The following is a 20,710-nucleotide window of genomic DNA, read 5'->3' on the forward strand; positions in this document are numbered from 1 at the left end:
CTCTTTCTGTGCTGCTGCCTCTCTCCAGCTAAGGTTCTCTTGGAGAAACCAGTCCCAGGATCGGCCTGGGACCAGGCCAGGCCAGGCAAGGACCTGCTGTGTCTACTGAGTCCAGGGTCTTCAGGGGAATGGGCCAGGGTAGAGCTGTGGATGGGATAGCTCTTGAAAAGCCCTCCACACCAGCAGAAACTCTCTTTCCGTCCACTCTCCTGCCAGGTGTTATCTCCACTGGCCAAGAACCTCTTCCACCGGGCCATCTCCGAGAGTGGCGTGGCCCTCACTACCGCCCTGGTCAAGAAAGACATGAAGGATGCAGCTCAGGTGGGTCACACTGGGTCACCTGACACCCTTTGCTCCGCTCCCCTGGAGTCTTCAGGGGACTTTCCTGCCAGGGCATCCAGAGTCATGAAACTGGAAGGGCAAGGAGACGTGGCAGCCAGCCTCCCAGTTTTACCACTGAGCAAACTGGGCGGACAGTGGAAGCAGCTTGCCAGGGACCACGAGGGATCAGGGCAGAGCTGGGATTCGAGCACGTGGCTCTGGACCGCCAGCATGGTGCTCTGTCCACCGAACACTCTTCCCAAAGTGTGCCAAGGCGGACTGCCAGGCCACACAGTGGGCAGCGGACTGTCCCCACATCTCGTCTCTCAGGGTCTCAGTTCTGGTGAACCCACTAGCAGGATGTGGGCCTGGAGTGGCTCCTCCTTAAGTGCCTCATGGCTGGGGGGGTGGGTTCCTGGAGAATTCATTCATTCACTCGTTCATTCATTCAACACATAATTTGGGGATAGCCAGACATCTAACAGCCTCGTGAATTTTGCATTGTAATGGAGGAGGCAGATTAATGATTACATAATCACACAGATTATAAAGTCTCAGCTGATAAGAGCAATAAAACAGAGGTGTCTGATGTCATAACGTAATCCAAAAGAAGCACCTAAGCTAGTGTGTAGGGTGTAAGGCTTCCTGAAAAGACATCTGAAACCAGGCAGTGTGGTTCTGGATTCCATGCTCTTACAGCACCCCCCCCCCCACCCGCCCCGATCCCCCGCCCTGCGCTCCCTCCCTCTAGACGCTCAGCTTGGAGATCGTTACACCCATTTTAACAGAGACAGGGGAATAAGGACAAAGCTTGTCTAATTGGCACGACGGGACCCAGGACCCCCACCTGCTGGTCTCGAGTATTCTCTGCTCCCCCACCGCTGTCTTTAAAAACGAAGGTCGGGGTAGAACAGCTCTTTATTGATGGAGGGAAAGGACATGGCTCTTGAATTCTGCTGTTGCTTGTGATCTCTGCAGCAAATTGCCCTCTTTGCTGGGTGTAAAACCACCACCTCGGCTGTCACTGTTCGCTGCCTGCGCCAGAAGACAGAAGAGGAGCTCTTGGAGATATCGCGGAAGATGGTAGGTGTACCCACTCTCGTGGCCACGCGAGCACCCCACCCAGGCTTCATTATTTCAGCAGTCCCCTTGACCTAGAAACCTGCCTGGGACAGTGTCTCTCCCCTGGGGAACAGTGTCAGCCTCTGGATCTGAATGGGAATTTCTTTCTTTTTTTTTTTTCTTTATTTAATTTGAGAGACAGAGAGAGAGAGGGAGCATGCAAGCTGGGGAGAGGGGCAGAGGCAGAGAGAGAGAATCTTAAGCAGACCCCATGCTCATGCCGAGCCCAACTTGGGCTTGATCCCATGACCCTGGGATCATAACCTGAGCCAAAATCTAGAGTCAGATGCTCCCCGGCTGAGCCACCCAGGCGCCCCTCTTTTTTTCTTTTTTATTGTAAAATATCTCAAACATTTGTAAAGTTGAAAAACAGCGTAACGAACAAATTGTATCATAATCTCTCACCTCTATCAAAACTTACTGTTTTCCCATTCTTGTTTCCAAATGTATTTTTAAGAAATGAAGCATTACATACTCCCAGAGATAACTACTGTTCTGAATTTTGAGGATGGGATAGTAAGAACAAAGATTTTAAGGAAGGTTGTCACAATTTATCTTGCTTAATTTAGAAACTACCTCAATTATATCCCAGTGGTGGCCCAATTTTCTGGCTTTTCTGAGACTCTGCCTCCATCGTGATTCTGGAACAACCATCCATCCATCAATTCATTCATCATCGTATTTGTCTACTCATCCACCAGTCTGCCCAACTCATCAATGTTCTTTTATCAGTTTAATATCAATCCATCCCTAACTTTCGTTCATTTCAGTCATCTCTACATTATCCAACCACCATGTATCTTCACTTACCATTCACTTGTCATCCAAAATCAGTGATCCATCCCTCACCTAGTTATTGTTGATCTGTCTACCAATCCGTCCGATTCACCCTTACGCCATTTTATTGACCAACTCTTTCCATCATCTACATCCATCCATCCATCTATCTGTCCATCCATCCGTCCCTCCCTCCGTCCATCCTAGGTGTATGGAGAAGGGTAACTGGGTGGGTGATGCAGACATTAATCAGATACAGTCCTTGCTTATGAGGATCTGTCCAAGGAGAAACACACTCATATACTTCATGGGTTAAGGGTGGTGGGGGTAAACAGAGAGGAAACATTCATAATAGTCAGTAGGGATGCTTCACAGAGGAGGGACATTTGAGGACTGATGGATGGCTATGACAGTGTCATCACAAGGACGCCCAGAAAATACAACTTGTAAGCCCAATGGGAACTATTCCCTCTGTGGGAGAAGGGTATGAATGTGAGCTAAGGTGTAGCCTAAGCCCCTGGACTCTCAGCTGAACCCTCAGCCTCTAAGGATATTCCCGGACCCTCTAAGGCTAGGCCTCTGGCCCTGGACTCTGTTTTATTTCCTGGCTTAACTCCAACGTCCAAAGCCTTGGGGCTTGGATCTTGGTTTCTCAGTCTCAAATAAGGTGATCAGTGCGTTCAAAGAATAAAAACACAATTATTTCTGATTCCTGGAAAGAGGTAGGTTTATTTCAGCAATTCTCCATTGACTTAAGAAGACTCAGTTTATAAGGAGAGACTTGGTGATTTTGAGAAAACCCAGAGAAATTAACAGCCCATGTTATGTTTCTGAGTTGATATAGAGTGTCTCCCCAAAACACACCCACACACTCCTCCCCCCCCCCCCCACACAGGCACACAGACATACAACTCACTGACTGGTAGGGCTACAGCCCTAATAAAGAATACCTTACTTGTCACTTGCTACATTCTAGTGAGACCTGTTAGCTACAGTGTAACAAATATACAGCAAAAAGGAGCATGGGTTGGGGTGAATTTCAGTGAGTTTTCTTAAGTCAGGACTTTCTTATACAAGAGGAGACTCCTCTCAAAATTCCTTGAGTGGAAAAAGAAATGTGTTGTAACAAAATCTTCATGAAACTAACCGAAAACTAAACCACAGTTGAGGAATACATGGCTTCAGGCATGGCTGGATCCAGATGCACATATGATATTATTAAGAATATACCTGCCCTATCTTTCAGCTTTTTTTTTTTTCTCTCAGGCAAGTTTGTTCCCTGGGGAGGTTAAAGATAGCAACAGCATCTAGACTTACATTCCTATCCATTTAGAAACTTTCACAATAATTCCAGCAAAAACTTGAGGGGTAAAGCCTATTGGAGTAACATGGGCCTGTGCCCATACCTGAACTAATCTCTATGGTCAGGGAGATGGGGCACCCCAGGTCACATACAGATGCCTGGATTTATGGAGTGAGAGTGGGGAAGAGGGAGGTCCCCCAAAGGAATGCTGGGGTCATGTTGCCTGGGGAAACAAGTAGGGGAAATGGATGGAGGGCAGGCACAAACAACAGACATTTTCTCCAGCGCCTCCCTCCCCCATCCCACGCCTACACCTGTGCCCCTGCCCAGGGGAGCCAGTGTCCTGCCCACTTCCTCTCAGTCCAGCCAGGGTGGCACCAGGAGGGAGAACCTGACACCTTTGGCTCACCTCTCATGGCTTTTGTCCCTGGAAGCCTTCTCACCCACACCCTCTGCCTTTGTCTTCACAGAAATTTTTCACTATTGATTTATATGGAGACCCCAGAGAGGTAAGGACTTTTGGTTTCTTGATTACAGGTTTCTTGACACCTTTAAGCTCTAGTCAAATAGGAATGAATGAACCCTCCCTTGTGGGCTCTTGGTAACTCCTTGTGTTTACGTTGCCGAGGCTCAGAGAGGGGCAGTGACCTGCCTGGATAACGCAGCCAGGTGGACTAGTCATGGGACTGGAACAGGTTTCCCTGATTCCCAATCCAGTTACCAACTCTGTGTCCCTTGGCCCCAGCCTACCGCCCACTTCTTGTTTACATTTCCTGCTCCCAGAAATTCCCCTCAGGAGAGGGCTGGGACTAGAAACTTCCACCATGGGGTCGTGGAGCTAGCTGGATGAAGCGTTTCTTAAGGAGCCTTCACTGAGGAGCTCACGCCTTTCCCAGGAGGCTGCTGGGTTGATTAGCTGTCCAAGCTACACTGTTGGAGGGGCCGTCCGGAAGGGGCTGAGAATCTCAGTCCTGAGGATATACCACCTTCCTCCCAGCCACACCAGAACCCCATAGCAGCCTCCCCATCTCCTTCCTCCTCCCCTCTTACTTTCCAGCACGTTGACAGGTTCTGAGACATTATCTCGGCAACATTTACAGTCCTGTGCTCTCTGCTCTCTCTTGGGGATGGACACCAGCACCTGCCTTCAAAGGTGTTGTGAGCATTCAGGGAGATTCATTCATTCATTCAGCAAAGATTTAAGTAGCACTTACTGTGTGAAAGGACCTGATTTAGGAGCTGGGGAAACAGCAATAAAACAGGCAAAGCAGATACAATGCCCTTGGAGTGAGGGAAGCGTACAGTAACAGAAAAGGGTCCTTGTTATGGGGGGAAAGAAAGTGAGAAATGGGTGTAGAGTTTGCTGTGGTTTGAATCTGCATAGCAGAGTTAGGGAAGTCTCAAGAAGAAGGTGACATCTGGGCCAAGTTCTGGAGGCAGAGAGGAAGGCAGCTGTCAGGTAAACTGGAGGAAGAGTATCCTAGGCAGAGAGAACAGCAGCTGCAAAGGTCCTGAGGCAGGAGGCCTGTGTGGCTGGTGTGGAGGGGGTCAGAGGAGAGAACAGGCTTGAAGCTAGAAAGGAAAGGGAGGTGGGGGCGGTCCCTTTAAAGGAATTGGATTTTGATTTCAAGTGAGATGAGGAAGTGTTGGGAGTGGTTTGAACAGAGGAGTGAGTTGACCTTGGGTTTTACAAAAGGGCTCTTTGATTGCTGCATTGAAATTGAAGGTAGGGAAGGGTAGGCAGCCCCGGGAGACCATCTGGAAGGCCCCTGAGCTGCAGTAGTCAAGGCCAGAGGTCATGGCAGCCTGGGCTGAGCCCGTAGCAGAGGGGGTGGTGAGACAGTGGGGTGGCATCTGGGTATTTTTGAAGTCGTGGCTGGTGGGATTTGCTAATGGACAGGATATGGGGCAGAAGAGAAAGAGGGTGGTGAAGCAAGCCCCTGGGATTTTGACCCCAGCCTGGGAATGCCCGAGGCCCACACAAGGCAGCCACTGGGAAGCGATCGTGTTGTTCTTGGTGTCACTTGTCAGCCTCCGTGGGACGCCACCTCGGTCAGATCATGGCCCTCTGTCCCTCTTCTGGACTTTGATTATCTTCCACGTTTACTTCCCCCCACCCTCGTCCCCCGGTGCCGCAGACTGACCCTTGTAAACACAGGTCAGGGCATGTCACTTCCTTCTTAAAAGGCTGACCTTTCTTACAAGACAAACGCCCTCGCCCCCATGGAGTTATCCCTTCAGGACACGTCCATGTGACTGCTGTGTGCCAGGCATTGTGCAAAAAGTATGCCGCAACATCCGACCCTCCCAGGCCGTGCCTGTTCTGGATTAGGCTTTGGGCGCCGGTCCCGCTGAGCCCCTTCTGTGGCTGCCAGAAATGGCCTGTCATCTCTTCATTGGCCCTTGCAGGGCAGATGCAGTTTCCTGGAGCCACAGGGGGCTGTCCAACGCCGCCTGCCATCCGGTGGGGGGGATCAGGCGCATGGCGTGTGGAGCTGGAAATACGGCTCATGGAGCTGGCGAGGGCTCCGGAGCACTGCCAGCGAGTTTTAGGAGTGATCTCTAACGTGTATCGAGCTGCCTCCGGGACCAGGTACTGTGCCGAGCATTCTGCACCGGTTCGGTCACTTAATCCCTATTTCAACCCGTCTCACAGATGACACAACTAAAGCACAAACAGATGAAATAACTTTCCCAAGTTACCAGCCAGTAGGTGGCAGAGCCAGAATTCAAGTCCAGATAATCTGGCTCCAAAACCCACATTCTTAATAACGACTGTGGCCAAATATGCGTTATAACCATGCCCAGAGCCGGCTCCCCGGATGGTGACATGGGGGTCAGGTGCTGCTGAATCTGTGCCCACGTAACTGATCTTCATCAAAGGTAAAACCTCAAATGGAGACATTTTTTTCAATACAATGCGAGCCCATCCCTGATGATTTTATTCATGCTTTTTCTCTCTAAGAAGGAATCGGGTCTCTGTTTAGGCACCTTAAGTGATGGGGGGCTCACTACCTCCTCGAAGCGAACTGTTTATCAATAGCAGCTTGTGTTTAATTAAATATAGACCAATAAGCACAATTGGTTCTGATTAATTGTGAATTCTGTGTTTGTGAATTCATCTACTCTCTAAAATTAATGTGTGACCCCAAAACTGATACTCCTGACACTGCTTTTTTTAATGTTTATTTATTTTTGAGAGAGAGAGAGACAGAGCATGAACAGGGGAGGGGCAGAGAGAGAGGGAGACACAGAATCTGAAGCAGGCTCCAGACTCTGAGCTGTCAGCACAGAGCCTGACGTAGGGCTTGAACCCACGAACTGTGAGGTCATGACCCGAGCCAAAGTTGGACGCTTAACCAACGGAGCCACCCAGGCGCCCTGATACTCCTGACACTTTTTACTGTCATTCGTGGACATGGAGTGGCGAGAAGGCTGAGAGACCGTGTGTAGGCTCCCGTTCGAGATGCAGCAAAGCCTGTGGCTTCTTGTCTCATGTCTCATACTCTTAACACGTGTCCTTTCCACTGTCTACTCAGTGCCACGTTTTCCGCATTTTTGTGCTTTCTGTTGATGGTTTCACTGTGGCAAGTGGCCCCTCAGGCACTGTCCCGTGCCCCGGAGGGAGGGCTTGTTCCAGGCTGTGATGGGCCTTTGTGTGTTAGTTAGATCAGCTTCTTCCAGGGCGGCTGACTGTGCTGTGGGCTGTGAGTTCAGCAGCAAGGGATCAATAAGGCAGCCCATCCAGGAACAGGAAGGGGCAACTTGCCGATCTGTCTTTGAGGCGGCTTGGGAAAGCGCTAAAATACCATCTAGTATGTGATGAAAGCTGTGGGAAATCGGGCACATTCGTGGTTTTGTGAGATGACCATGGATACGAAAGCATAACAACCCTGCCGTGAGGCTGAAGGCGAGGAAGTTCCAGGCATGTTCCCGAGGGCCCAGGAAGATGGTGAGGCCTCAGCTGGTGTTTTATTATAAATAAATACTACATATAATTAGTTATTTGTAGGCAACGCATATTCCATCAAGGTGTCGTTAAGCACACGGAAAACGGAGTTGATGAAAATGTGACCAGATAGTTGCAGGAACCTGACGTCGTATTTCCCCATGAGCAGTGGCCCCGCATTTGCTAATTCAGAGCCCACGGTGCCTTTAGAGAACCGAACAGCCACGGATAACAGAATTGACTCTAGAGACCCACATAGGCAAATGTAAACTGCAAATCGAGACATATAAATTTTTACATATACGTGCGGTATATATATATGTGTGTGTGTGTATATATATACGTATATATTTTATGTATTTATATAAAGTTATATAAAATGTATATGTTTATAGATTTTAATACTAAAATATATTTGCATATTTATATATTTATATATTTAATATATTTATATTTAATAAATTTAATGTATGCTTATATGTACATAAATGTATGGAAATATGTAGAGATATGTATACATGTATTTCAGTTTGAGTGAGTTTTGCCCCCCTCAGACTTCCCACTGCTAGTTCTGCCTCTGGGGTCACATGCACTTGGCCCTGTTTGGAAGAGCCTGAGTTCTGTGGCCACCGCCTGTGGCCGTGCAGGTGTGGGGTGCTGGCCCCCTGCCCTGACAGGTGGAGAGGGGGATATGCGTGTGGCCTTGAGAGCAGAAGCCCAGACACCATGATGCCCTCCTTCCCAGAGCCATCCCTTCCTGCCCATCGTGGTGGATGGAGTACTGTTACCAAAGATGCCTGAAGAGATTCTGGCAGAAAAGAAATTCAACTTTGTTCCCTATATCATCGGAATCAACAAGCATGAGTTTGGTTGGCTTCTTCCAAAGGTGAGAATGTGGGGTCCCCTTAGGCTCCCCTCCCCCACCCATCACATCACGCCTCCCATCTCTGCTCACAGAGGCTCCTCCTTCTCGAGGCCCCCCTCTGAATCCAGGGCAGCTGTCCCCTTCACATTTCCATGAGGAGGGGCATTGACATTTCCGTGGGGAAACTTCTCCAGGATGGCCCCACTGCCACCTGGGGACCCCTCTCCCCAAGCACTCTGACTGTCTTCCAATCTAAGAATCCCACAACGTGGGTGCCGGGGGAGTCTGTAAGGATAATCACTGGGCAGATGGGCAGACCGAGACTGGGAGAGGGACGGACTCCCAGTTAAGGAGTGACGCCTGAGCCCCTGCGGCCCGTCCACCTGGGCTGGTGCTCTCCCTGTCCCTCCATAAATCCCGCACCTGCTCTTTCTTGGTCATCTAACTGGGGGAGTCAGAGGAGCTTTCTCCCTCTGGGGTGAAAGTTCGAAAAGTCAGAAGTGCTCTCCCTCTGTCAGAAATAAACACAGCCAATGCCAGGTAAAGCGGTGAGGACAGTCTTATTTAGTTCTACCCCCACAGCAGGGAGGAGAGACCAGTGTGAGCTGAACTCAGGTCCCTGCAACAAAAGGCTGGAGCCTGGTTAAAGGCCTGAATGTGCCAAGGAAAGACACTGTGGGGGTGTGACAGGGGCACGGAGGGCGGGGGAGTCTGTCCGCGGGACTAGTCCACCTCGATTTGTTAAGTGCTGTTTTTCCAGAAACAAATTTCTGTCTCTTTGTCCAGAGGCAGTGGTGTGCAGGTGGCAGCAGGGTGCCCACCAGAGTCACAGGGACTGAGAGGGAGAAAGGAGACTTAGGGGCTGAATGTCTGCATTTCAAAAGGTGGCCCTAAGGTCCTGGAGGAAACAGTTTTGGGTGGTAGATTTACATCTCAAAGGGCAGAGAAAGAATTGTAATTGCAAGCTTTCTAAAGTAGCTGCTCTAAAGGGGGTTCAGGGACCTATCAACCTATCACCAGGTTTGGGCCAGAATAAATAATACATTCCCTTGGTGTCCGGGAGCTCGTTAAGGGGAACTGGGATAATCTTAGGGACAAAATCTTAAGCTCTGGCAGTCAAGCTAGAGTTTGGTCAAGTTCTACAGTGCAGAGGTTTGGATGGAGCACAGAAATTTCAGAGGTCACTGACGGACCAAAGCCACAATGGCAGGATTTGATGCTTCCTTGGTCATCTGAGACAGTGGGGGTATTTGTGAGGTCGGTGTTCTTTGTCTCAGAGCCCTCTACTTCAACACTAGCCAGGCATAAATCTCTCCTGTGTGTCTCCATGTCCAGGGTGGGGATTCTTGCCTATGATTCATACACACACACACACACACACACACACACACACACAGTGCAAGGCCCTGGGGCAGCTTCTCTTCACATTTACTTTATCCTTTTGCACCTGCTTGGATATAATAAGCTTGTTTGTCTCACTGATTTTACCCAACTCATCAGGAACCCATGTCTGTCAAGTCATGACAAAGTGACCTTTGGTTGGTTGGTAAGTGTGGTTCTTTGTGCTAATTCTTGATGATTCACACTTGTGTCACTTGTTTTAACAGCTAATGGGTTACCCGCTCTCTGAAGGCAAGCTGGACCAGAAGACAGCCATGTCACTCCTGTGGAAGTCTTACCCGCTTATTGTAAGAGTCTGGGGAACCATGGGAACTGGCTGAGACCCAAGGAGGGGCAGAGGCTTGCCCCAAATAGCTGAACAATTCGATGGCAGAATGCAGACTGGGGCCGGAGCGTTCTGCCCCCACTTTTCTGCCTTTCCCACCTCACCACGCAGGGCAGTGCTGGAGAGATTTACCACTAATGCAAGCCATTCTCTATGTCATTCACTGGGGTGGGGGCCGGGGCCACTTTTACTTGTGCTCCATTTCAGGGCATCCCTGAGGAATTGATTCCACTGGCTGCTGAGAAGTATTTAGAAGGGACAGATGACCCTGTCAAAAAGAAAGACCTGTTCTTGGAAGCACTTGGAGATGTGATGTTTGGTGTCCCATCTGTGACTGTGGCCCGTTACCACAGAGGTGAGTCCCACAGGTTGGGCAGGAGAGGGACACTGAACCCACCAGCTTCACTGTCGGTCCTACTCACTTCTCAGCATAGACAGATATGTGGAAACCACCAATGGTCAAGCCTCCAAGGCCAATTCCATATGGCCAGGGGTGGAACACTGTCTAACTTTGGGTCTGCCAGAAGCCAACTCTGAGAAAAGAATCTGAATGCAAGTAGCTTATTTGGGAGGTGACCCCAGAAAACACCAGCAGAAGAATGGAGACGTGCCCCGAAAGGAGAAGGAAACCAATCAGACTTCCCTGGACACCTGGAGCTATCGTGTCTCCAGTCGCGTCTCGGGGCTATTCCGTGTGAGTGGCACGGGGCAAAGGTATTTATTCTTTCACTCTCATGAGCCATGAGTTGAAGGCTGTTCCCAAGGGGCTGGTAATTCCCTGGAGCTCTCACCTGCCTCACATACGGGCAGTGTGGTCTCTTGGTGGCCAAAGGGACGCCGGAGGTGGAAGTCAGGCTGGCACGTCCAGAAGTTGGATATGTGGTGAGGCACCAGCAGCACCTGCCACAGGGACCCCTCCCCTGAAGTTACAGTGGTCTGTGGGGCCAGATGGCAGGTCTTAGAAGATATGCCTTGGCAGGTGTCCAAGGTCAGAGCTAGCTGCAAACTGGTTTGTTAACTGGTAAAGCTGGGGGTAAGACTGAAGCCAAGCATATAATCAGGAAACAAACAAACAAACAAAAACAAACAAAGCAAAACCAAAAACCAAAAACCAAACAAACCCAAAACAACAACAACAACAACAACAACAACAACAACACAAAAGAAAACCAAACCAAAATAAAACAAAAGAAATGAGCAGTGGGAGGCGTGGGGGCAGGTGTTCCAGAGACTGTCCAGGTACACAGCTGGCTTCTGTCCATCCCGATGTGTGCTGACTCTACCACAGGACCTTCCTGCACTGATTCAAGGCTGTGAGGTGGATCCAGGGTTGGATAAGCTCATCTAGAAAGGATGCATCCCTTCTGGGCGTCTTTACGAGGTCCTCACAGGACCCTTCCTTCACCTAGTCTGCAAGCCAGGAAATGGTTCTCTATCTAACCATGCCAGAGGGGTTTTAAAATTCAGGACTTTCTGGGGCGCCTGGGTGGCGCAGTCGGTTAAGCGTCCGACTTCAGCCAGGTCACGATCTCGCGGTCCGTGAGTTCGAGCCCCGCGTCGGGCTCTGGGCTGATGGCTCAGAGCCTGGAGCCTGTTTCCGATTCTGTGTCTCCCTCTCTCTCTGCCCCTCCCCCGTTCATGCTCTGTCTCTCTGTCCCACAAATAAATAAACGTTGAAAAAAAAATTTTTTTTTAAAATTCAGGACTTTCTGTGCATGATAAAAAAGCAGCTAGAGCTGACCTACCCTGTCCCCAAGCCCTCCGTATAGTGATGTGCAGGAGCCAGTTACTGTCTCTTCCTCCCGGGGGTCCTGATGAAACGCTTCAGCCAGGAGCCGCCTGGGGTCAAATTTGCCCTTTCATAACCTTGGTCTTGCCTCTGGATACATGCCTGGCTTGTGGCATCTTCTTCTGCTTTGTCTGCTGGTCCCAGCTATACTGGACTTGTGTTTTTTTATCTGGTATCTTATGACTTTGAATTCGGGGTCTTCTTGCCAGGACCACACAGATTTTTGTCAATGTTATTCTTTCATTTTGTATTTGCCTCGATCTCTTTTTGATAAACAGAAAGTTTTCCGAATATAAAATTAATATCCTACATGTGTGGAAAATTTTTAAGATATGGAAACACATGAAGAAGGAAATTAGATATCACTCTAAATTCCTCCACCTAGAAACATCTGCTATACGTTCTCTTTTAAATTTTTTTTTAACATTTATTTTTATTTTGAGACAGAGAGAGACAGAGCAGAGCAGGGAGGGGCAGAGAGAGGGAGACACAGAATCTGAAGCAGGCTCCAGGCTCTGAGCTACTAGCACAGAGCCCGACACAGGGCTCGAACTCACAGACCTCGAGATCATGACCTGAGCCAACGTCGGACACCCAACTGACTGAGCCACCTAGGCTCCCCTGCTATACATTTTTGATATATCTTCTTTGAATAATCTTTCCATGTCTTACATATAATTTAGAAATTAATTTGATATCGTATGTCATATTTTTGTTCATAGAACACTATTTTGTGTTCAAAAACAACCACTATTTCATGGAATGATGCATCAAAATTTACTTTAGTATCCCTGTCCCATTGGATATTTAGTCTGGCTGCTTATATTTCGATGCAAGAAAAATATATTATGCTCAGCCTTTAAAGTCAGACTTTAACCAAGTCTCTAATAATTTTCTTAGGATTGGTTATTAGAAGTGAAGTTGCAAGTGGGGCCGTTAGAGCATTTTAAAGTTCTTGATACATGGTGTGAAATTGCCTTCCAGTGCATGCCTGGGATTTCTTAATTCTCTCACTTGCAAAACTCAGATTAAAAAATAAAGACAATGCTGCCAATTTCACAAGCTCTTCCTTAAAAAAAAAGGGGGGGGCCATCCCCATGCTTTAATGGCAAACTTAGATAACAAAGTCTGTCCTTTCTGCTTCTCCTATTCTTCTTCTGCTATTGCCCTATTATCCTAATCTGTGCCCTACTTTCCTTTGAAAACATGTGTTGTGCTTGTAGGAATTTTATACCTCCTCTTGGTTTTAGGCAGAAAGTTAAGAGAGAGAGAGAGAGAGAGAGAGAGAGAGAGAATTCTCTTTTGTGCCGCATGCTGGCTGCCCCAAAGGAGTTCTCTCATTCACAGAAGGTCTTCCCTCTGTGGCAAAGAGCTCCTTTCTAAAACTCCCGAGTGGTGGAGGGACGTTACAGCCCCTTCCGTCAGTGAGTTCTGCTTGACCTTGAAGCAGCTGTTTAACATGTGGATTTATTTTTTTTTTTCAACGTTTATTTATTTTTTTAATTTTTGGGACAGAGAGAGACAGAGCATGAACGGGGGAGGGGCAGAGAGAGAGGGAGACACAGAATCGGAAACAGGCTCCAGGCTCTGAGCCATCAGCCCAGAGCCCGACGCGGGGCTCGAACTCACGGACCGCGAGATCGTGACCTGGCTGAAGTCGGACGCTTAACCGACTGCGCCACCCAGGCGCCCCAACATGTGGATTTAAAAACCACAGAAGGGTTGCTTCTTCCAGACAGCACCTCTGGCTAAATCAAGGGTGCACTGTTGGGGGGTCGGGGAGGCATTCCAATAAATTATTCTACCTCCTCATGTGGGGATGGCATATAACGTTAAATCATTTGGGGACAAATATTTAATATGGAGAAATGATTTTAGTATATTACAAAATGACATATACACTATCATCCCATTTGTATATGCATAGAAAGATATATGCTAAAATATTAACAGAGGTGTCTTCAAGTGGTGCTAGGATTATAAGTGATCTTTTTGGTCATTTGCCTTTTTTCTGCACTTTCCAAGTTTGTTATGGCACCCAAAGGGGAAAAAAGCTGTATCATTTCTCCTCCAGCCAGACTAGGGACCCAACCCTTCCCCATCAGCCATTCTGCTGTGGGCATTGGGGTCCATGCAAAGTGCCAGTTCCATGTACCACCCTAGACTGGTGGCCCCCAACTTGGCGCTGAAGGGGCAGGCAGAGTGGACAGCTCTGGATAAAGCTATCTGAGGAAAAATCGACACCTTCTGGGGGCTTGGAGAGGGGGTGCTGAGAGTGGGGGCTGGGAAAGCAGGAGAAAGGCACCGTTGTCCTCCCTCAGAGCCCTCTTTCTCTCTTCTGTCACCACCCCAGGCCCAGCAGGAAGCAAGATATGAGGTGACAAGGTGATGGAGCAATAGAAAATGCTGAGTTTTCGGCTTCCCCAGATACAAGAGACAGATTATGCCCTTCCCCCATGTTTGTATAAATATCTGAGCTGTCAAGCCAGCAACTAGGATTTCGTCCCTCTTCCCTAGGAATTAGCTGACAAGCACACTGGAAACTCTCCAAAATGGGTAGAATAAAAGGCACCTGTTGGGCTGCAGATAGTCTCCAAAGGAATCAAAACGAGCCCGTTTTTCAATGAAATACAGTAGCGTAAACAGTGTGTATAGAGATGTTCTTGGGTGTGAACCCATCAGTAGGCAACAGGATCTGTGTGTAATTGGCCCAAGGCCCCTATATTGATACTATTTTGAATGGATTTACTCAGAATTTCAACATTTCATTCATTCAATCTTCATTCATTGATTCATTCAACAAATATCTGACGTAAAGCCAGTTGATCACTGGTTTATCATCAGTTTATCACCGCCAATATCACCTCCTCCAACTGTGCATCTTTAAGCAAATCGCAGAGCTTTCCCAAAGCTTTGTTTCTGTGTTATGCTGGTAACCAAGGGTTTTCTGTAGGGCCACACAATGTCTAGTACACAGTTGGCTCTCACGATGGGCAGCTATTAATGTTGCTGCTGTTGTGTACCTAGGACCTAGGTGTGCCACCAATTCCCGGAGCGTTCAGGGCCCCCTTGGTGCGCATCTGGGGAAATGAACTGTGCATGAATCCATGTCTTTACAGATGCCGGAGCCCCCACGTACATGTATGAGTTCCAGTATCATCCAAGCTTCTCATCAGACATGAAACCCAAGACGTTGATAGGGGACCATGGCGATGAGCTGTTCTCAGTCTTCGGGGCACCATTTTTAAAAGGTGATGGCCCTTCGGTGACGACAAATTTGGAGTTAGAAGATATGGGTTTAAGTCTCAGTTTGGTGGCCATGGGTCAAGTTCCCCCTTCTCTCTTGACCTTACTTACCCAAATACATCGGAGCAGGGCTGAATTATGAAAATTTCCAACCTTTCTCCTACCCCGACACATCTGGTGGAGAAGGTATATCCAAGTGCCCCCGTTCATACTCTAAGAATTCAGGCCTGGGTATCAATAAGCCACATGGCAGGTCACCTGCTCAAGCGCTAGAGGGCCCTGCTCTAGCCCTCACCATGCAGGGCCCTGCTCAAGCGCTAGAATGTCACCACTCACTTCCCACTGTGAGTGAGGGTAAGGTTAGAATTGGTGTTGACCTTGAATCGGGGCTAATGTGCACGTGTGTGTCTGTCTGTCCAACCATCTACCCACCTAAAATTCCTAACTTTCTCAACTTAATATATTTAATAATATATATAATACTTTATTATTTTTTAATGTTTATTTTTCAGAGAGAGAGAGAGAGAGAGAGAGAGAGAGAGCGCAAGTGAGTGAGGGAGGGGCAGACAGAGAGGGAGACACAGAATTCGAAGCAGGCTCCAGGCTCTGAGCTGTCAGCACAGACAAGCTGAGAGATCATGACCCGAGCCACAGTTGGACGCTTAACCGACTGAGCTCCCCAGGCACCTAGATAATATAATACTTTAAAGAAGACCTTTCACAAATATCTCCAATGCCTTCACTATCACCAGTTACAGATGACTTGCGTGTGACCCACCTCAGGCTGTTTGTGGCCGACACAGCAGTGCCTCTGGGCATTTCCTGCTTGGCTGACGCATTAGGGCCACTGCACATCAATGATATTTCAGGTTTTATGAGAACATGGGTGGGTGAAAGAGAGCGCGCAAAGGCCCAGACGGGAGCAATCCCAAGGTGGGGTCTCTGTAGTGAACATTCTGGGTGTAGCCCTGGAGACCTTGATAGGTGCGGGGAGGCGTGGCTGTCTAGGCACTGAGGAGACTGCAGCCACCCCCGAGTCCCCCATCAGCAATGCCCAAGCTTAGAGTGCACACAAATTACCCAGATCTTCTTGACATGCAGATTTTGACACAGTCGGTCTGGAGCAAGGGCTCAAATTCTGAGTTTCTAACAAGCAGTCCCGTGCTGCTGGCCATAAACCACACTTTGAGTAGCAAAGGCTTTTTTTCTTCTTCCCCACAGGAGGTGCTTCAGAAGAGGAGATCAGACTCAGCAAGATGATGATGAAATTTTGGGCCAATTTTGCTCGGAGTGGGTGAGGCTGGTGACAGAGATGGAGCAGGGTTGGGACAGGTGGGGGTGTTTACTGGGAAAGGTAGTTCCCAGCCCTGTAACACTGACAAGGAGCCGCAAGAGTTCTCTAAAAGTGGACAGGCTGCCTAGGATTCGGTGAGCTCCCTGCCTCTGGAGGTGAAGGAGCCTCCTGGGGGAAATGAAACCAAGAAGTCCTGCAAATCTCAAAGTGTTGTTGGGTCCCCACAGTCACTTTGGGCAATTCTCGTTTGATTCTGTTCCTAGGAACCCCAATGGGGAAGGACTGCCCTCTTGGCCGGCATATGACCAGAAGGAAGCGTATCTGCAGATTGGAGCCACCACTCAGCCAGCCCAGAAGCTGAAAGACAAGGAAGTGGCTTTCTGGACCGAGCTCCTGGCCAAGGGGGCAGCAAAAAAGCCACCCCACAAAGAGCACGTTGAGCTGTGAATGGGTGGCCTGGCTGGCCATGGGCCCTGGGGGAGCCCAGACTGGGGTAGTCTATGAAGGTGTTTATGAGCCAAAGAGGGATCTTATGGAGGAGGCTGGGAATATGTCTGGTGGGGGAGGGCAGAGGCCGGGGAAGAGGAATTGTGGCCAATTTAGGGAATAAATGTTCTCTCGGAGACCATGTCAGTGTCTGTGTCTTGGGCTCAGGGAGAGGAGATGAATAGGATGGGCATGATTGTCTGGAAGGTGCCTCCGGTGGGGATGGCTTGGCCCCAGGAGCTGCCAAGGATAATTGTGCATCCGCCCCATGTCTCTGGGCCCTCAACAACTTCCAGCAACAGGATGTGGGGTGGCCAGAATGTAATGTCTCTCTTGTCCATGTGGAGCTACCAGTCTACATATGTACCTGCAGTGGTGGAGAAAGGAGGTGTCGTGACCCTGTGGCACCATCATGTGGCCCTTACTGACCCTTCCAGAGATCCGCAGTTTTTCTCCAATGTACACAGCATCCTCCCGGGCCCTTCCCTGAGGTCATCTCATCCAGCAACTTGTCTGAACCCCTCCTATAGCCTGGATCACTTCAGGATTTATCGTTAGCATATCTGTGCTGGCTGCCCATTAGAATCACCTGAACAACTTTTTAAAAAATGCCGTTGCCCAGGCCCCATCCTGATTCTAATTCCTTTGTCCGGGGGAGGGTCCTGGACAACAGGATTTTTTTTTTTTTTTAACTCCCTATGTTTAGCTGGTGTGTGGCTAGAGTTGAGAACCACTGACCTGGTCCATGAGTTCTTCAAGGCAGGACTCTTTGTACGAGTCTCTATGTCTCCTGGGCCCTGCACAGTGTGTGTGCTGAATATGTGCATGGATGGATGGTTGAATGCATAAGCCAGCGAATAAAGGAGAGTTCCCAGGTTCCTGAAGATTGCGAAATAAATAAATAAATTATATATATATATAGATGGCGGTCAGATGGAACTTTACAAGGTGAAGGTGGGCATCAGCCTTCAGGTATCCGATGATTATACCTTTGAATCCTATAATAATAACAGTAACTAGAAGTTATTGGATATTTATTATGTGCCTTCATAATAAAGTAGTTTTTATATTAATTCAGATAATCTTCACAGACACCCTTTGAGGTGAATGCTTGCTATCAACCCCATGGAAGTTAACACAAGGCCCAAGAAAACTCAACTAGTAAGCGACAGACAAAACCACGTACATAATTTGCTGTGCAATTTTATTAACAATAAAAATAACTATTTATTTAAAAATTGTTAAGAATTTCAAGATGGCGACTGCAGAGTTTTAAAGCCACCGTGAGCCTAGAGTCCTGAGTGAACGCACAGGTCTCGCACCTATGAAGCCCATCCTGGTGACGCAGCTGGAATGTGGCCCTTAGCAGTCTGGCTCTAGAGCTGGAGCCCGTAAGTGTGAAGCAATCCTTCCTTTGTAAGCAGGACACTTCAAAACTCCTATTCTGGGCTTGTCCTGACCTCTCCAGTTCATCGGATTCGGCCAAAGGCACCCATTTGACTGGCGGTTCTTTGCTGCCCTCTAGTGGGAAGCGTCCAGATAGCCACAGTTGCTTCCGGGAGGGATCCAGGACTGTAAGGGGGCTGAGACTCCCAACTCTGTCCCCACCGCGGTGACTACTCCTGAGCTGACACGGTCAGGGGCAGCATTCAGATTGGTCTCTTGGCGCCTCCAGAGTCCTAACCACGCAGGGGCAGCTTGGGTAGGAGCTCCTCAAGTCTTATTCCTACTTCAAACTGAGATGAAATGTTTCCTGGCCCTGGTGGTCTCCCCAGCCTCCAACAGAACGAATCCAGTTCCGGGCACCTCAGAAGTGCTCGGAAAACTGCACTCGCACAGCACTTCTCTGCAAAGCGTCTGTCCTTTGCCTCTCATCCGGGCTGATGAAAGTCCTAACTAGCCTCCCTGCCATTTTTTCTCTGTGCTATAGCGCCAGGGTGATCCATGTGAACGGCCACCCTGGTTTTCCCTTGCTATGCACATCCTTTGCCGTCTGATTTTGCAGCTCCACTCATAAAGAGTCTGGGTTGGCCTCTTCACTGGCTTTGACAATAAAATATGGCAGAAGTGATGCTGTGCCTCAAGAGGTCTTGCACGTGTTCACACACTGTCTTGAACCCGCATGACTGCCGTGTGAACGAGCCCAGGCCAGCCTGCCAGGAATGAGGCAGCACACAGAGGGGAGGCATCCCAGGAGAGGCTATCCAAGACCAGTCGGCCTCCAGCCGACCCACAGCTTCAGACGCTTGGGTGAGCCCAGTCAGGATCAGCTGAGGCCGGCCAGATCCGCAGACCTTCCTGGGTGGTCCACAGACCCCTCGGCCGAATACACGGCTGTTGTTTTAAGCTTTGGGCCAGTTTGTTCCACAGCAGTCACTTCCTGATACACTATGTGACACCCAAGTATGGACATCTGCTCCACTCCTATCGAAAACTTATTAATGACTCCTCATTGCCCTCTGGAAAAAAGTTCCATCTCCCTATTGCAAGTTGGGAAGGCTCTCATCTTCTAGATCTTACTTGCCTCTGCAGCCCTTCTATTTGGAAATTTCCACTGCAAATTTCTTCAGATCCTTGTGTCCCCTGTAGTCCTGCGTGCATCTGTGCTGTCACTTTTGCTATTCTCATGACCTGGAATTTTCCTCCTGACTCAGATCAAGTATCACCTGTTGCAGGGCACTCTATGATCTCCCCAGGTGGGGTTCTGTGCACGATTTCTCTGCCAGGTTTTGAGATGGCCTTGTCTCCCTCATCTCTGTAAACCCCACCATCTACTGAGGGCCCACCATGTGCCAGATACTCGTCTCGACACTGGAGAGATAAATATCGGTGGTTGCTGTCTTCTGTCCCCAAAGTTGCTGGCCCCCTGAAAATTCATTTCAACAAATTGTGGTAAATTTGGTGAGAGGGGTGGGTTAGGAAAGGCTTTCTAGGGGCGATACCATGAGGGACAGGTAAGAGTTGGCCAGTTTCAGAGAGATGGGGAAAGGCCCCGGGATGAGGCCCAGGGGGACAGGGTGTCCTTGGGTACACATCTGCAGCTAGTGTAGGGTGACCAGAATAGAGAGGGGGAATGAAATGAGGATAGTCTGGGTTTACTTTGAAGGCACTGGGGAGACACCAGCGGGCTACAAATAAGCATGCAGTAGGTGCTTAATATACGTTTCCTGATCAGCACACCATCTGCCTCCTCTATCAGACTGAGAGTTTCTCAGTGACAGGGTTATTCCTTCTTTCTATAGTCCAGTTCCTCCCTGGTATGCACTAGGACCAGGTAGGGTTTTCATCAGTGAATAAGTGAATGAAAGAGTAAATAAATCCACCCGAGAGATAACAATACAAAACCAAATGGATCTTTTCATCCAGACAAAAACTACTCTCTGCTCCCCTGGTTCAGGGAAGTGTGGAAGGTTCGGATGGGCTCTGAGGGGGGTCTAGAGAACAAAGACCCCCATCCTCCTGGCTTCTCTCAGCCTCTGCTCTGCAGGAGGAATGTGCATTGGCGCCATCTGGCGGCCACAGCGCCCATATTCTATTTTAATCCGCTTCCTCTGTTGCTAAGGTGTGGTCAGGCCAGAGAAGGTAAGCGGGAACCTGGGATGGGCAGAAACCTTCTGTCAGCAGACACACATCCCCACCTGCTCAGCCAGCCCCAGGTCTGCCTGTCTTCGCCCTGCAAGACCTGAGCCCTGAGTCCAAGAGAGTAATTGATTTCAGCCCATGGGACAGAGAAGCCCTTATCTACGGCCACTCAGACCCTGGTGCTTTCCACAAGGGCCCCCACAGTTCTCAGCAGATGATGGATTCCAGGGGTGAAGAAGCCATGGGAAAG

At 49.0% G+C, this 20,710-nt stretch overlaps 1 protein-coding gene across 2 annotated transcripts in view; it reads left to right on the top strand.

The window, feature by feature from the left end:
* The window catches only part of CES1 (carboxylesterase 1), a 31,272-nt gene extending 14,252 nt beyond the window's left edge, over positions 1 to 17,020 (top strand). For both annotated transcript variants that reach the window (XM_025920511.2, XM_025920512.2), the window contains exons 6-14: positions 217 to 321; positions 1,300 to 1,404; positions 3,994 to 4,032; positions 8,218 to 8,358; positions 9,945 to 10,025; positions 10,271 to 10,418; positions 14,972 to 15,103; positions 16,320 to 16,392; positions 16,656 to 17,020. In XM_025920511.2, the coding sequence (XP_025776296.1) occupies positions 217 to 321; positions 1,300 to 1,404; positions 3,994 to 4,032; positions 8,218 to 8,358; positions 9,945 to 10,025; positions 10,271 to 10,418; positions 14,972 to 15,103; positions 16,320 to 16,392; positions 16,656 to 16,839 (1,008 nt within the window). In that variant the 3' untranslated portion in view covers positions 16,840 to 17,020. The remainder of the gene's footprint in view (positions 1 to 216; positions 322 to 1,299; positions 1,405 to 3,993; positions 4,033 to 8,217; positions 8,359 to 9,944; positions 10,026 to 10,270; positions 10,419 to 14,971; positions 15,104 to 16,319; positions 16,393 to 16,655) is intronic.
* The last annotated feature ends 3,690 nt before the right edge of the window (positions 17,021 to 20,710 follow it).

The sequence above is a fragment of the Puma concolor genome, chromosome E2, assembly GCF_028749965.1.
Source record: "Puma concolor isolate L17-30 chromosome E2, mPumCon1.1.hap2, whole genome shotgun sequence".
NCBI lineage: Eukaryota > Metazoa > Chordata > Mammalia > Carnivora > Felidae > Puma > Puma concolor.